This window comes from Bos taurus, chromosome 5 (assembly GCF_002263795.3).
Source record: "Bos taurus isolate L1 Dominette 01449 registration number 42190680 breed Hereford chromosome 5, ARS-UCD2.0, whole genome shotgun sequence".
Classification (NCBI taxonomy): Eukaryota; Metazoa; Chordata; class Mammalia; order Artiodactyla; family Bovidae; genus Bos; species Bos taurus.
The window spans coordinates 30,645,038-30,660,782 of record NC_037332.1 but is presented as its reverse complement, the minus strand read 5'-3'; the positions used below and the strand labels follow the sequence as shown (position 1 = coordinate 30,660,782).

General features: G+C 42.1%; 1 protein-coding gene and 1 long non-coding RNA gene across 2 annotated transcripts in view; one reads left to right on the top strand and one right to left on the bottom strand.

Annotated features, from left to right (window-relative positions):
• Window positions 1-295: 295 nt before the first annotated feature.
• On the bottom strand, window positions 296-4,748 carry TUBA1A (tubulin, alpha 1a). The gene is made up of 4 exons (NM_001166505.1): window positions 4,404-4,748; window positions 2,148-2,370; window positions 1,856-2,004; window positions 296-1,485 (listed from the first exon to the last, which is right to left on the bottom strand). Exons 1-4 carry the CDS (start codon window positions 4,404-4,406, stop codon window positions 505-507), a joined length of 1,356 nt encoding a protein of 451 aa, NP_001159977.1. The 5' UTR covers window positions 4,407-4,748; the 3' UTR covers window positions 296-504.
• Window positions 4,561-15,745, top strand: part of LOC132345267 (uncharacterized) — a 47,739-nt gene continuing 36,554 nt past the window's right edge. The window contains exon 1 of the long non-coding RNA XR_009494491.1: window positions 4,561-4,647. This is a non-coding gene — a long non-coding RNA (uncharacterized lncRNA). The remainder of the gene's footprint in view (window positions 4,648-15,745) is intronic.

Genomic DNA, 15,745 nt, shown 5'->3' with positions numbered 1-15,745 from the left:
ATTTAACTATTAATGCTTGTCAAAACTTAAGAGTAGCATGGATGTTATCTAATGGTATTCTTCACCTTTTTAAAAAATCAGCTTTTAAAGTTGAAGTACAGTTGATTTACATCTAATGATAATTTTTAGATATGTATTTTATATTTTGTAATATACTAGGACAATTTAAAATTAAAAAGCAAGTTGCTGTGTAAAATATGTATAGACTACAGTCAATAGTTATTCTTTCTTCTCAATGTACTGAATACATGAAAAATTTCTGGACACCTGAATAGAAAACACAAGACTGAGCTCATTTAAGACAGGGAATACTTTATTCAAACCCATCGGAGAAACGGATAGCTTGGGTCTGTAACAAAGCATCATGTTTTAAAGCATAGGTCAGTAATTGTATATGAGCGTATACACTGCAACATACAAATTAACTGATCAGACCACAACTTTTCAATATTTGAAACAGAATAAGCTTCCCTGTAAAAGCAGCACCTTTGTGACATTTTAACTTTAGTATTCCTCTCCTTCTTCCTCTCCTTCTCCTTCCACAGAATCCACACCAACCTCCTCATAATCCTTCTCAAGGGCAGCCATGTCCTCACGGGCCTCAGAAAACTCTCCTTCCTCCATGCCCTCACCCACGTACCAGTGAACAAAGGCACGCTTGGCATACATCAGGTCAAATTTGTGGTCCAGGCGAGCCCAGGCCTCAGCAATGGCTGTGGTGTTGCTTAGCATGCACACAGCTCGCTGTACTTTGGCCAGGTCGCCACCAGGTACCACAGTGGGAGGCTGGTAGTTAATGCCAACCTTGAAGCCAGTGGGGCACCAGTCCACAAACTGGATGGTACGCTTGGTCTTGATGGTGGCAATGGCAGCATTGACATCTTTGGGAACCACATCACCACGGTACAACAGGCAGCAGGCCATGTATTTCCCATGGCGAGGGTCACATTTCACCATCTGGTTGGCTGGCTCAAAGCAAGCATTGGTGATCTCTGCTACAGAAAGCTGTTCATGGTAGGCTTTCTCAGCAGAGATGACAGGGGCGTATGTGGCCAGAGGGAAGTGGATGCGGGGATAGGGCACCAGGTTGGTCTGGAACTCTGTCAGATCCACATTCAGGGCGCCATCAAACCTCAGGGAAGCAGTGATGGAGGACACAATTTGACCTATCAGCCTATTCAGGTTAGTATATGTCGGGCGCTCAATGTCGAGGTTTCTACGACAGATGTCATAGATGGCCTCATTGTCTACCATGAAGGCACAATCAGAGTGCTCCAGGGTGGTGTGGGTGGTGAGGATGGAGTTGTAGGGCTCAACGACAGCTGTGGAAACCTGGGGGGCTGGGTAAATGGAGAACTCCAGCTTGGACTTCTTGCCATAATCAACTGAGAGGCGTTCCATCAGCAGGGAGGTGAACCCAGAACCAGTTCCCCCACCAAAGCTGTGGAAAACCAAGAAGCCCTGAAGACCTGTGCACTGGTCAGCCTGAAAAAAGAGGAATAGAAAAAACATAGTTATTGCTCTTTGTTATGTCATCATAGTAAAGATTTTCACTTTTCACATTAATTCCAAAGAATGAGATTGCATTTTGACAGAAACTTTTAAAATGTAGACCTTTCTTAAACTACTCAGCATTTCTTTATTAAAAATATCTTCGTGAATATTTATCAAATGACATCAAATAGTACATATTTTAATTGAACTTTAAAAAAACTATAAAGGAATAATTAACTTTACTCTTTATTGCATTTCAGTTGTTTTTGAAAAAAAGAGCATATTTCAAATCTCTCAGGTTCATTAATTTACTTTATTCTTTTTTTTTTTTAATTTACTTTATTCTTGAGAATAAATGTACCAGTTTCCGAATTCGGTCCAAGACGAGGTCAATGATCTCCTTGCCAATGGTGTAGTGACCCCGGGCATAGTTATTGGCAGCATCTTCTTTGCCTGTGATGAGCTGCTCAGGGTGGAAGAGCTGGCGGTAGGTGCCAGTGCGAACCTCATCTGGAAAAGGAAAATGAAGCAGCCACCCATCATTAACAACCCACACAAGTCTGCTCCACCCCAGGCTATCAGTGGAGCCCACAGGACACACCTCCTGTCCCAGACCCCCAGGATTCTCACTGAAGCTACTGAGGTCAACTCACCAATGACTGTGGGTTCCAGGTCTACAAACACTGCCCTGGGCACATGCTTGCCAGCCCCTGTCTCACTGAAGAAGGTGTTGAAGGAGTCGTCTCCTCCCCCAATAGTCTTGTCACTTGGCATCTGGCCATCGGGCTGAATGCCGTGTTCCAGGCAGTAGAGCTCCCAGCAGGCATTGCCGATCTGGACACCAGCCTGGCCAACGTGGATGGAGATGCACTCACGCTGTGGGAAGGAAAAGAGAAAAATTGTCAAATTAGTTATATTAGCATTTTCAATTTTCAATAAATTTCCAAACAATTTCTAGTAATATACAAGTATTCTTCAAATTTATTTAAGGTCATATCCCTAACATAATAGAAACAGTTAAAGAAAAGCACTTGCTACAAATGCTGCAGATGGGTGTGGTCTGAATAATAAGGCTGCACAGTTAAGCACATGGTGCAAGCCAATTGTTCCAACAGCCATACTCGAATAGAAGATTTTTCATATTTAAAAAAGTCAAGCACAAAATTTTTGTAAAATGAATTAAATTCAATCACTAGTTAATTGGAATCATTATTACTGCCTCCTTCACCTTTAAAGATGAACATTTTTTCTGATAGGACTTGGTATTTCTATATGGACATTGTACTGCAGATGAGGCTAGAAGCCACACCCTTCTGCAGTCTATCTGCAGAATCCATCAGTATTAGGGGATAGAAGCTAAACAAGGACTGTCTCTTGCATTGCTGCATTTGCTGTGCCTGGTGCCAGTCTGTACTATCTGCTACATTATTTAACAGACCAAGCTCTATTTCCAGCAACTGCCTACATGATCTCATTGTGCTATCTGCCAGTTTTCCTCTTCTGACCCAGCCTGGGACCATATGCCTAAATTGAAATGAATTAAAGAAGATGCACTAGAACAAAAGACAGCTACACAAGAGTGTAAGTCTTCTTTGCAGCATTTTCATTATTTAAAAAAGTTTTCCCAGAATCTTCTCCACTGCAAAAAACTGAAAAGTTATTAGTATCTTTAAAACAACAGTTCCTAAACTAGAAATAAATAGAACATGAAAAGCTACCAAGCTTAAAGCCCAGTGAAAGAATAATGAAATATTTATATAAAACAACAAAATAATGTTTTCATTCTGAAATTTCGTACCCACCACAGAATACTCATACTCATTACATTCAGTAGAGAGTGTCCCCTCCGTAGCCTTTACGGTACAACTTCCTTTGTCTGTCCATTGTCTAGTCACTGACAAACGGGGGCTGGGCGGCGCGGGGCGGGGAGCGGGGAAGGGCGTTTCCCTGGGTCCTCCACATTAGAGCACCCTGGCTCACAAAATCGGCTTTTTCTCTCGCTGAATGTGCGATCGAGACAGACACACACAGGAGTCAGCCAGGGCGGGGCGGCCCCAGACCAGACATTAAAGGGCTTGTCATGTGAATTGTGACTTCGCTCCTCAAGGGAAAAAAAAAAAAAATTAATCTAAGTTTTGACAGTGAATGAAAAACCTTTTACCGCCTACGGTTCTGCAAAGATGAAAGGCTTGTTAAAAGTCTTTCTGACAGAGGAGGCTTAGTGAGGACGAACCCCGCCCAGCGGCTCCAAGGCCAGAGAAGCAGAAACAAACAACTCCGCCCCTGCGCCGCCTCGACGCCGGCCGCCACAGAAACTAACCATTTTCCCTGTTAATACATGGGTGTCTTTCTAAAACACCAACGAACTGGCGAGGGATCCTTTTTTTTTTAATACTAACCTCAGGCTCCGCTTTGTCCCTTTCCTTCTCTCCCCGTGTCTTCTTCCCAGCTACACCCACCGACCCACGTCTTTTCGGTCGACGACGCCTCTCCCTGTCCCCGGGGAACAACGCGAGGAAAGGCCTCTCCGAGTCACACGACTATCGTGCGCACACAGGGGCCGAGCAGGCGACGCCAAGACCGCCCTGCCTGCTCCAGCCCCTTTCGTGACCGACAGATGGGCTGCTGCATGCGGCTGCCAGGGGCTCGGATAACAAAACCTCCCTAGGCGCCGCCTTTGTTCCCCCTCACGGCTCAGCCGCGCCCTGGACTCAGTCGTGGCGGGGCTCCTGCACCCCGCACTGCGGCGGGGAGCCCGGCCGCAGACAAAGCTAAACCTCGCAAATAAAGTGTAAAGCTACTCTTACCCAAACGAGTTGTAAAGGACAAAGGTTTTAAGATTTTCCAAGGAGACCCTGGGGAGGCTGAACCCACCCAGCGTCACAAAGAGCCGGAGGAGACACTCTTACCATAGTTGCTGTTTCGCGGCTGCCGAGCAGATGGCGGAGAGAAGAGGTTGTTACTTCTTACAGCGCGACTCTTAGGCGGTCGATGTAAGAGAACCTGCGGCACATGGGCGTCTGCGGCTCCCTATATACAACTCGGTCACCATGGGGATGGGCTGGGGCCTTTTCCTGTTGGTCCAGACCCCTCAATCTGCCCAGAGGAGCCACGACAGAAGAGTGGTGATTGGTGCATGCGACATGGGATGAGGTAATCTCTCCCCCACCCCTTTTCCCCTAGCATCCATAGACTGCTTGCATCCTTCAGACAAAGAGACCGAGCAAAACAGTCAGCCGAGCATCCATTACGGGGTGGGGTTGGGAAGGGGTGGGGGGAGGGAGAGAAAGAGAACTGGAGTTGGGTGATTTTATATTGTTTAAACCTCAAACTGCAGTTAAAATCATCAATGTAAAGACTTTTCTCCCAACATTTAATCGCAGAACTTGAGATGAAATATTTTAATGGAAAATTACTTTCAGCTTCTCCCTCAAAGTGTACTAAACCCACATTCGGTGAAGATTCAGTATCTCTAATGCTTTAAAAATAAAGTAGAAGAGAAGATGGGAATGATGCTTAAAATGGCTTGGGTAAATGTGTTTTTTTTTTTAATTAAAAAATTATTCAATAACCATCCAAAATGGTTTCTCAAGTTCAAGTAATTTTTTTTCAGACCTTCTTTTGCCACCCTCTCCCTAAAAGCTAAACAAAAACAGTAGATGAAAAGAACAATCATACTAACTATGGAAGCACACAAATAGTTCTAACATGAAGATAATTCAGATCTAATGAACATACCATACTTACTCTACTAGAAATATTCCAGAAGTCTATGTTAATATATTTTATGTCATGTATTCTTCCTTAAAATGAATCATCTTTTCTAATATAGAATTGAGAAAATACAAGGAGAGAGAATTATGTTTAGACGCTAGTACTACCTGTGTATGCAGTTATATTGTGCATTGTTCTGTCTTCTGGAAAGAGAAAAATTACTGGGACACCACATTAGAAAGGAAGAGAGTTGTATAGTGTAAAAAAGAAGACCATTTTGTAATATTGTCTCCTCCCATGGACAGCTGTGTAGATGTCACCTCAATAACTGCATTTTTTTTTTTTTTAATGTAAATCTTATGTGAATTCAGTAAATTCTCCTCCTCTAAGATTGGGCTTCTAACTGTGGGAATTGTAGCCAGCCTCATACAGCTGCTATTCAATTAGAGACTCTGGTGGTTGCTCAGTTGCCTCTTGGGACAAAAGGCTTTGCTTAAGGAAGTGGACTGCAGTAACATTCTTTTGCTACTCAGAAAGCTTCCATTATCAACAAAGATGTACAATGCAGAATATGACTCTGGACTGGGTACATTTGACGTTGCTAATGAAATTTCAGAGGTAAAGAAGTTTGCTGTGGCCCCCGAAGTGGGCAGATGATTTTTCCTTTTGGTTTTTAGCAAGAGATTTTCAGGATCTGCAGCACCATTTATAGTGCTCTGCAGAATCCATTCATTCCTGCTGGGCTGGCAGGCAGTGCTTGGGCGTGGGAGGGAGGGACTTGAGACAGCTGCTGCAGGTTGTGGTGTGACAGTGGCAGCCATGGATTTTTCTAGGCTGCCAGCCCCAGCTCTGCTTTACTTGTTCAAATTTGCTGCAGTAGTGTTCTCTAGGAGAAAACAAGACCCGACACAAATAGTTTTACCTATTTCTTGCATATTTTATAGGAAAAATAGTCTTTATTATCTTATCTTTATACACCCTTTTTGCAAATAGAAGTATATTTCAGTAAAGAGACACAGGATTAAGGATGACTTGAAGCTTTTTTTTGAACCCAGAGATACACTTAACAAAAATAGGAATTAAATGTCATAGGGAAGTATAAGGATTAATAAGTAGCTCATTGAAAATACTTCTTTCAAAAATTTAATAATGAAATAAATCACACACTTTTGGACCATGATACAGTATAAAAATCTCCTTTTTTGGAATGAGAGACACTGTTTTGAATTTGATTTTCTTTACAGTATAAAAGAAATATGTCATTTCCTCAACAGCCTCCGTTCTTTATGCAATTTACAGAGGATTCAATAAAAGAGGGGCAGGTTCATGCAATTGATTCTTTGTAATTCTATCTCAGAACCATTCATGAAATGTGGCTTTTTTTCCCCCTCCCCTTGGCCATAAGTAACAGTAAGATCTAGGTCAGAAATCAAATATATGAACACCGTTAATCTTAAATATATAAATGGAAGATGAGGGGAAATAATAATCTATTATTTTTGTTCCTCATTATCTGGCTTAATAGCATGCAAACTATGGGAAACAAAAAAAACCATTTTTTTACTAGATCATTTTTTATATTTACTGTCAACTTTAACTTACATCAGCATGCATGTATAAATATTCTACTAATGTATTATTTCTTGTCGACAGTAAAATTAGCATAAAACATTTTTCTTTCATAGTATTTTTGGAATTTAAATTATTTATTTGATGGTCTGTATCTTTCCTCTATTACAATGTGAATCCGAGTCCTTGACAAATTGCCTAGCATATGGTAGACATTATATACATGTTTGTTGAATTAAATGAATGATTTCTTTCTGTGCATATTTTCATTAACTTTTCATGGTTAGTAGTTTAGAGGTATTTAATAAACCATTTTCCTTTTTTATTTCATAAGCATTTACTCACTGTCTACAATAAGCCTTGGATCATCCTATATATCTTAGAGAATTCAGAGGTAGTAGAAAGGTCTCTTTTCTCTAGATTCTTCCAATTAAAGAAATAAAACAAGTACATGTATATAAGTTTGAGAATGGCATGTGTTTCTGTGTGTGTATGGGGAGGAGACTTGTAGAATCCATTGAATGGCCCCAAATATCATAACTTCTATAGGAAACAAGGGAGTTATTTATCACTTCTTTTTCCTACTTTTTTTTTTTTCTTTTCTACTTCTCACCTCCTATTTAACCCTAAATACATTTCAGTCTGGATTCTGCTCCCACCACTCCTTGAAACCAAATGCCCTCTCTGTTGCTAAATCCACTGGACACTTTTGGGTTCCTGTTGACCTGTGATAAGCTTTCTCACAGTTGACTGTTATCTGTTTCTTGAGACACTTTGTGTACCTTTGGCTTCAAAATTCTCTTATTTTCTGGGTTTCCCTCCTACATTTTTTTGTTTCTTCTCAGTTTCTGATTCTTCTTCTTCTTTTAATCTTTAAATATTGGAACTCCTCAAGGTTTGGTCCTAGACTTTTTCCTCATTTTATACTGTGGATCCTACTCTGGTGGATGGTAAGTGTGTTCATTCCCAAGACTGCAGATCCTTTCTGTGCGCAGATGACTTCTTGACATCTCCTTTTAGATCCTGATCTTATAGTAAACTTCCAGTCTCTAGCCAGGTTTCTCACATATATACCAAATTGAACTAGTTCAGTTCAATTCAGTCGCTCAGTCATGTCCAACTCTTTGTCACCCCACGAATCGCAGCATGCCAGGCCTCCCTATCCATCACCAACTCCCGGAGTTCACTCAAACTCATGTCCATTGAGTCGGTGATACCATCCAGCCATCTCATCCTCTGTCGTGCCCTTCTCCTCCTGCCCCTAATCCCTCCCAGCATCAGGGTCTTTTCCAGTGAGTCAACTCTTCGCATAAGGTGGCCAAAGTATTGGAGTTTCAGCTTTAGGATCAGTCCTTCCAATGAACACTCAGGACTGATCTCCTTTAGGATGGACTGGTTGGATCTCCTTAGAGTCCAAGGACTCTCAAGAGTCTTCTCTAACACCACAGTTCAAAAGCATCAATTCTTTGGCGCTCAGCTTTCTTCACAGTCCAACTCTCCCATCCATACATGACCACTGGAAAAACCATAGTCAAGTCAAAGCCTTGACTGGATGGACCTTTGTTGGCAAAGTAATGTCTCTGCTTTTGAATATGCTATCTAGGTTGGTCATAACTTTCCTTCCAAGGAGCAAGCGTCTTTTAATTTCATGGCTGCAGTCACCATCTGCAGTGATTTTGGAGCCCCCAAAAATAAAGTCTAACACTGTTTCCACTGTTTCCCCATCTATTTCCCATGAAGTGATGGGACCAGATGCCGTGATCTTCATTTTCTGAATGTTGAGCTTTAAGCCAACTTTTTCACTCTCCACTTTCACTTTGATCAAGAAGCTTTTTAGTTCCTCTTCCCTTTCTGCCATAAGGGTGGTGTCATCTGCATATCTGAGGTTATTTATATTTCTCCCAGCAATCTTGATTCCAGCTTGTGTTTCTTCCAGTCCAGCGTTTCCCTCCCATCAGATCAGATCAGTTGCTCAGTCGTGTCCGACTCTTTGCGACTCCATGAATCGCAGCACGCCAGGCCTCCCTGTCCATCACCAACTCCCAGAGTTCACTGAGACTCACGTCCATCGAGTCAGTGATGCCATCCAGCCATCTCATCCTCTGTCGTCCCCTTCTCTTGCCCCTAATCCCTCCCAGCATCAGAGTCTTTTCCAATGAGTCAACTCTTCGCATGAGGTGGCCAAAGTACTGGAGTTTCAGCTTCAGCATCATTCCTTCCAAAGAGATCCCAGGGCTGATCTCCTTCAGAATGGACTGGTTGGATCTCCTTGCAGTCCAAGGGACTCTCAAGAGTCTTCTCCAACACCACAGTTCAAAAGCATCAATTCTTCAGCACTCAGCCTTCTTCACAGTCCAACTCTCACATCCATACATGACCACAGGAAAAACCATACCTTGACTAGATGGACCTTTGTTGGCAAAGTAATGTCTCTGCTTTTGAATTATGCTATCTAGGTTGGTCATAACTTTCCTTCCAAGGAGTAAGCATCTTTTAATTTCATGGCTGCAGTCACCATCTGTAGTGATTTTGGAGCCCAGAAAAATAAAGTCTGACACTGTCTCCACTGTTTCCCCATCTATTTCCCATGAAGTGGTGGGACCAGATGCCATGATCTTCATTTTCTGAATGTTGAGCTTTAAGCCAACTTTTTCACTCTCCACTTTCACTTTCATCAAGAGGCTTTTTAGTTCCTCCTCACTTTCTGCCATAAGGGTGGTGTCATCTGCACATCTGAGGTTATTTATATTTCTCCCAGCAATCTTGATTCCAGTTTGTGTTTCTTCCAGTCCAGCGTTTCTCATGATGTACTCTGCATATAAGTTAAATAAACAGGGTGACAATATACAGCCTTGATGAACTCCTTTTCCTATTTGGAACTAGTCTGTTGTTCCATGTCCAGTTCTAACTGTTGCTTCCTGACCTGCATACAAATTTCTCAAGAGGCAGATCAGGTGGTCTGGTATTCCCATCTCTTGAAGAATTTTCCACAGTTTATTGTGAGCCACACAGTCAAAGGCTTTGGCATAGTCAATAAAGCAGATATAGATGTTTTTCTGAAACTCTCTTGCTTTTTCCATGATCCAGCGGATGTTGGCAATTTGATCTCTGGTTCCTGTGCCTTTCTAAAACCGGCTTGAACATCAGAAAGTTCACGGTTCACATATTGCTGAAGCCTGGCTTGGAGACTTTTGAGCGTTACTTTACTAGCGTGTGAGATGAGTGCAATTGTGCGATAGTTTGAGCATTCTTTGGCATTGCCTTTCTTTGGGATTGGAATGAAAACTGACATTTTCCAGTCCTGTGGCCACTGCTGAGTTTTCCAAATTTGCTGGCATATTGACTGCAGCACTTTCACAGGATCATCTTTCAGGATTTGGAATAGCTCAACTGGAATTCCATCACCTCCACTAGCTTTGTTCGTAGTGATGCTTTCTAAGGCCCACTTGACTTCACATTTCAGGATGTCTGGCTCTAGGTGAGTGATCACATCATCGTGATTATCTGGGTCGTGAAAATCTTTTTTGTACAGTTCTTCTGTGTATTCTTGCCACCTCGTCTTAATATCTTCTGCTTCTGTTAGGTCCATACCATTTCTGTCTTTATCGAGCTCATCTTTGCATGAAATGTTCCTTTGGTATCTCTGATTTTCTTGAAGAGATCCCTAGTCTTTCCCATTCTGTTGTTTTCCTCTATTTCTTTGCATTGGTCGCTGAAGAAGGCTTTCTTATCTCTTCTTGCTATTCTTTGGAACTCTGCATTCAGATGCTTATATCTTTCCTTTTCTCCTTTGCTTTTTGCTTCTCTTCTTTTCACAGCTATTTGTAAGGCCTCCCCAGACAGCCATTTTGCTTTTTTGCATTTCTTTTCCATGGGAATGGTCTTGATCCCTGTCTCCTGTACAATGTCACAAACCTCATTCCATAGATCATCAGGCACTCTATCTATCAGATCTAGGCCCTTAAATCTATTTCTCACTTCCACTGTATAATCATAGGGGATTTAATTTAGGTCATACCTGAATGGTCTAGTGGTTTTCCCTACTTTCTTCAATTTCAGTCTGAATTTGGCAATAAGGAGTTCATGGTCTGAGCCACAGTCAGCTCCTGGTCTTGTTTTTGCTGACTGTATAGAGCTTCTCCATCTTTGGCTGCAAAGAATATAATCAATCTGATTTCAGTGTTGACCATCTGGTGATGTCCATGTGTAGAGTCTTCTCTTGTGTTGTTGGAAAAGGGTGTTTGTTATGACCAATGCATTTTCTTGGCAAAACTCTATTAGTCTTTGCCCTGCTTCATTCCGTATTCCAAGGCCACATTTGCCTGTTACTCCAGGTGTTTCTTGACTGCCTACTTTTGCATTCCAGTCCCCAATTGTGAAAAGGACATCTTTTTTGGGTGTTAGTTCTAAAAGGTCTTGTAGGTCTTCATAGAACCATTCAACTTCAGCTTCTTCAGCGTTACTGGTTGGGGCATAGACTTGGATTACTGTGATATTTGCCTTGGAAACGAACAGAGATCATTCTGTCGTTTTTGAGATTGCATCCAAGTACTGCATTTCGGACTCTTTTGTTGACCATGATGGCCACTCCGTTTCTTCTGAGGGATTCCTGCCCGCAGTAGTAGATATAATGGTCATCTGAGTTAAATTCACCCATTCCAGTCCATTTCAGTTCGCTGATTCCTAGAATGTCGACATTCACTCTTGCCATCTCTTGTTTGACCACTTCCAGTTTGCCTTGATTCATGGACCTGACATTCCAGGTTCCTATGCAATATTGCTCTTTACAGCATCGGACCTTGCTTCTATCACTAGTCACATCCATAGCTGGGTATTGTTTTTGCTTTGGCTCCATCCCTTCATTCTTTCTGGAGTTATTTCTCCACTGATCTCCAGTAGCATATTGGGCACCTACTGACCTGGGGAGTTTCTCTTTCAGTATCCTATCATTTTGCCTTTTCATACTGTTCATGGGGTTCTCAAGGCAAGAATACTGAAGTGGTTTGCCATTCCCTTCTCCAGTGGATCACATTCTGTCAAATCTCTCCACCATGACCCACCCATCTTGGGTTGCCCCACGGGCATGGCTTAGTTTCATTGAGTTAAACAAGGCTGTGGTCCTAGTGTGATTAGATTGACTAGTTTTCTGTAAGCATGGTTTCAGTGTGTTTGCCCTCTTATGTCCTCTTGCAACACCTACCATCTTACTTGGGTTTCTCTTACCTTGGGCGTGGGGTATCTCTTCACGGCTGGTCCAGCAAAGCGCAGCCATTGCTCCTTACCTTGGACGAGCGGTATCTCCTCACCGCCGCCCTTCCTTACCTTCAATGTGGGATAGCTCCTCTAGGCCCTCCTGCGCCCGCCCGCGCAGCCCTGGCTTCTTGGACGTGGGGTTGCTCCTCCCCGCCGCCGCCCTTGGCCTCGGGCTTGGGGCGTGGGGTATCTCCTCCCGGCCGCCGCCCCTGACCTCGGACGCGGGGTAACTCCTCTCGTCGCCACCCCTGGCCTCGGGCCTGGGTTGCTCCTCCCGGCCGCTGCCCCTGACCTCGGACACGGGGTAGCTCCTCTCGACCGTTCCTGCACCGTCGCAGTCTGGTACTCTCCGCCGTTGCCCCTGACCTGGACGTGGGGTAACTCCTCTTGGCCGCCGCCCATCGGCATGGGGTCCTCCCAGCTTCTGCCCCTGACCTCGGATGTGGGGTGGCTCCTCTCGGCCGCGCTATGGCGCGCCTGGCTCAGCCACCTACGCCTATAGAATAAGTTAAATCCTGGTAAGTCTATCTCCTAGATATGTCTCAAATATTATTCTTTTCTCTGCATCTCTATTGCCTCCACTCTAATAAGCATATCATCTCTTGCCCAGACAACCTCAGTGCCCTTCTAGATTTCCTCTACATTCACTCCTATTGCTGTCTAGTTCCATCTCCACACAACAGCTGGAGTGGTCTTCTTGTGATACATATCACTGATAATGTCACGTGTACAGTTGTAGTCTGTTAACATACTACACCTATGTAGTATGTTAACAGTACAAACTCATGAGTTCATAAAGATATCCCTACAGAGCAAAAGGAAAAAAAAGATAAAAGTGAACTAAAAATAATGTTATCTTTGCACCATTGGAGATAACGAGGACACCAACTCCATTCTCTATACATTGGCATATAGTCAAAGAATTGAGCATTTGTCTTGCATTGCCTGTATTTCAAGGTAACCAGATGATCCTCATTAACTAGAGAAAATCATTCTTTATATCATTTACAATGCCAGCTTGTAAATATATAATAGAGTTAGAATAATCACCCTTTACATCCTCTAGCAAAATAGTTTGTTCAGGAAAAGAGTATCAGTAGATGAAAAATAAAATATTGAAGGGGAATGTTTTAATAGAAGTATAGGCCGTTGCCATCTGAACTCCTTAGTCAATCATAGCATTACTAACAGTGAGACAGTCACACCTTGTGAACCTAAAATGTGATCCCATAGGAAGTACACAGCACCACTGGTGAAGTGATCTATCAGAAGCAATTGTGCTGAATCTAATTAAGCCTTTAGAGCCCACTTCTGTTTATAGGAAATATAGGAGCTACAGGAACAAATCAGTTGATAACTCAAGAAGGAAAACATAGACAACTGCAGAGTGTAGGACATTCTACAGGACAAATTATCTTGTTTTTGCAACAAATCAATGGTGGAATGGGTGGAAAAGGTGAGAAAGGGGGACAGCTCTAGATTAGAAGAGTTTTTGGAGGCTAACTACTAAATATAACAACAGATGTTTGGATCCTGATTCAAATAAACCAAATGTAAAACATGATGGAGATAACCAGGGAAATTTGAATATGGACTAGTTATTATATAATAGCAACAAATTATTATTAATTTTATTAAGTGTGATAATGGTAGTATGATTATGCAATAAATTTTCTATAACTTTTAGAGATGCATGCAGAAGAGTAGTAGGTTAAATACATAAGGTCTAAGATTTGCTTTAAAATACTTCAGCAAATAAAAAGGAAAAGCATGATAGATAAGAGATTGTAGCAAAAATCTTGATAGGTACTGAATTTTAGTAAGGGGTATAAGGAGTTCATTATATTTTTCTCTACTTTTGCATACATTTGAAAATTTCTTAAAAGATTTCTAAAGAATATATAAAAAGAGGAAATTATGGATGCTGAAAACAAATTTTATCTATATTTATTTTTTACTGCTTTGAATGGAAAATTACAGAAATTTCAGAGAGGAAAAAGTCTTTATATTATGATCTATGGTTTATCATGGAAACCTTTTTTTGGAATAGTGGCTTTTAACTGAATGGGATAGTAGTAGAGTGAGTACTTAAATAATATTTAAGGAAAATAATATTAGCAAAGACATAATATGATGATGATATGGGACCTATATAAGGGAGGGCAAATAAATTTACTTGATTAGGGCATGCAAGAGAATTGTGGGTGATGTGTTATATAGGGAGAGTGGAGCTAGTTAATGAAGCATTTTGAACCCCAGTCTGAAGAAGGAGTTTGGGTTGAGTTCACACACATGGACAATGTGAAGCTTTTGTATTCTCATAGAAAGGAATGAAGGGAAGGGAACAACATTTCTGTAAAATTAATCTGACAGGTTAGTGGAGTAGGGAAAGAGATTGCAGATAAGTGGGCTAATAAGAAGGTTATTGTAATAATCTAAGCAGAACGTGTCAAACCATTGTAATCATCATGGGAATGGGTAGAAAGGAATAGTAGAAGAGACCACCCAAAGGATGAATCCTGGTGATGATTGATTGGACATGAGGTAGAAAGGAAAGAGTCAACATTAACCCTTGAAGTTTTCAACTTGGAGAAGAGAATGAAATGCTAGTTGTGCTCTTTACAGAAACGGGGAAGTTGAAAAGGAATGCCTGTTTAAGTAGGAAATGTGTTTGTGTATGTTTTTTAAATATTTATCTATTTTATTTTGGTTGAGCCAAGTCTTAGTTATGTAATGCAGGATCTTGTAGTTGCAGCGTGTGGGATCTAGTTCCCTGAGCAGGGATCCAACCTGGGTCCTCTGCTTTGGGAGCACAGAGTCTTAGCCTCTGGACCACCAGGGACATCCCTGTATATGTGTTTTGAGGAGGGCGTTGAGGGTGCGTGTGTACTCAGTCACTTCAGTTGTGTCTGACTCTTTGCGACCCCATGGACTGTAGACTGCCAGACTCCTCTGTTGATGGGATTTTCCAGGCAAGAATACTGGAATGGATTGCCATGCCCTCCTCCAGGGGATATTCCTGGCCCAGGGATTGAACCCACCTCTCCTGAGTCTTCTGTATTGCAAGTGGATTCTTTACTGCTGAGTCACTGGGAAAGCCTATTGAGGGCAGGACCCATCAGTCAATGTGATCCTACAAGTTGAATGTTACTGTTTAAGGTGGTAGGTGAATCAAGTGGAGAAATCATAGAGGCCACAGGGAATCTGCAGTTGGCACTGCTCAGGGAAAGGTCAGCATTAGAGGGGTGACAATGTATATTTGGGTACTCTTGCCTGGAGAATCCCATGGACGGAGGGGCCTGGTAGGCTGCAGTCCATGGGGTTGCTAGGAGTTGGATATGACTGAGCGACTTCACTTTCACTTTTCACTTTCATGCGTTGGAGAAGGAAATGGCAACCCACTCCAGTATTCTTGCCTGGAGAATCCCAGGGACAGAGGACCTGTTGGGCTGCCGTCTATGGGGTTGCACAGAGTCGGACACGACTGACTCAACTTAGCAGCAGCAGCAATGTATATTTGGAACCTAATGACAACAGTATTATGTGCCAGCAGTATGGTATAAGTAGAATTCTCCAAGTGTAACCCAGAATTTCAAGTTATGCTGCTAAACAGGCAACACAATTCAGGTACAGTTATGTTCACCAGGTGAAAAGACTTCCTTTTTTATTCTTTGATATGAGAACTTTTTATTGAAGAATAACATACATACATAAA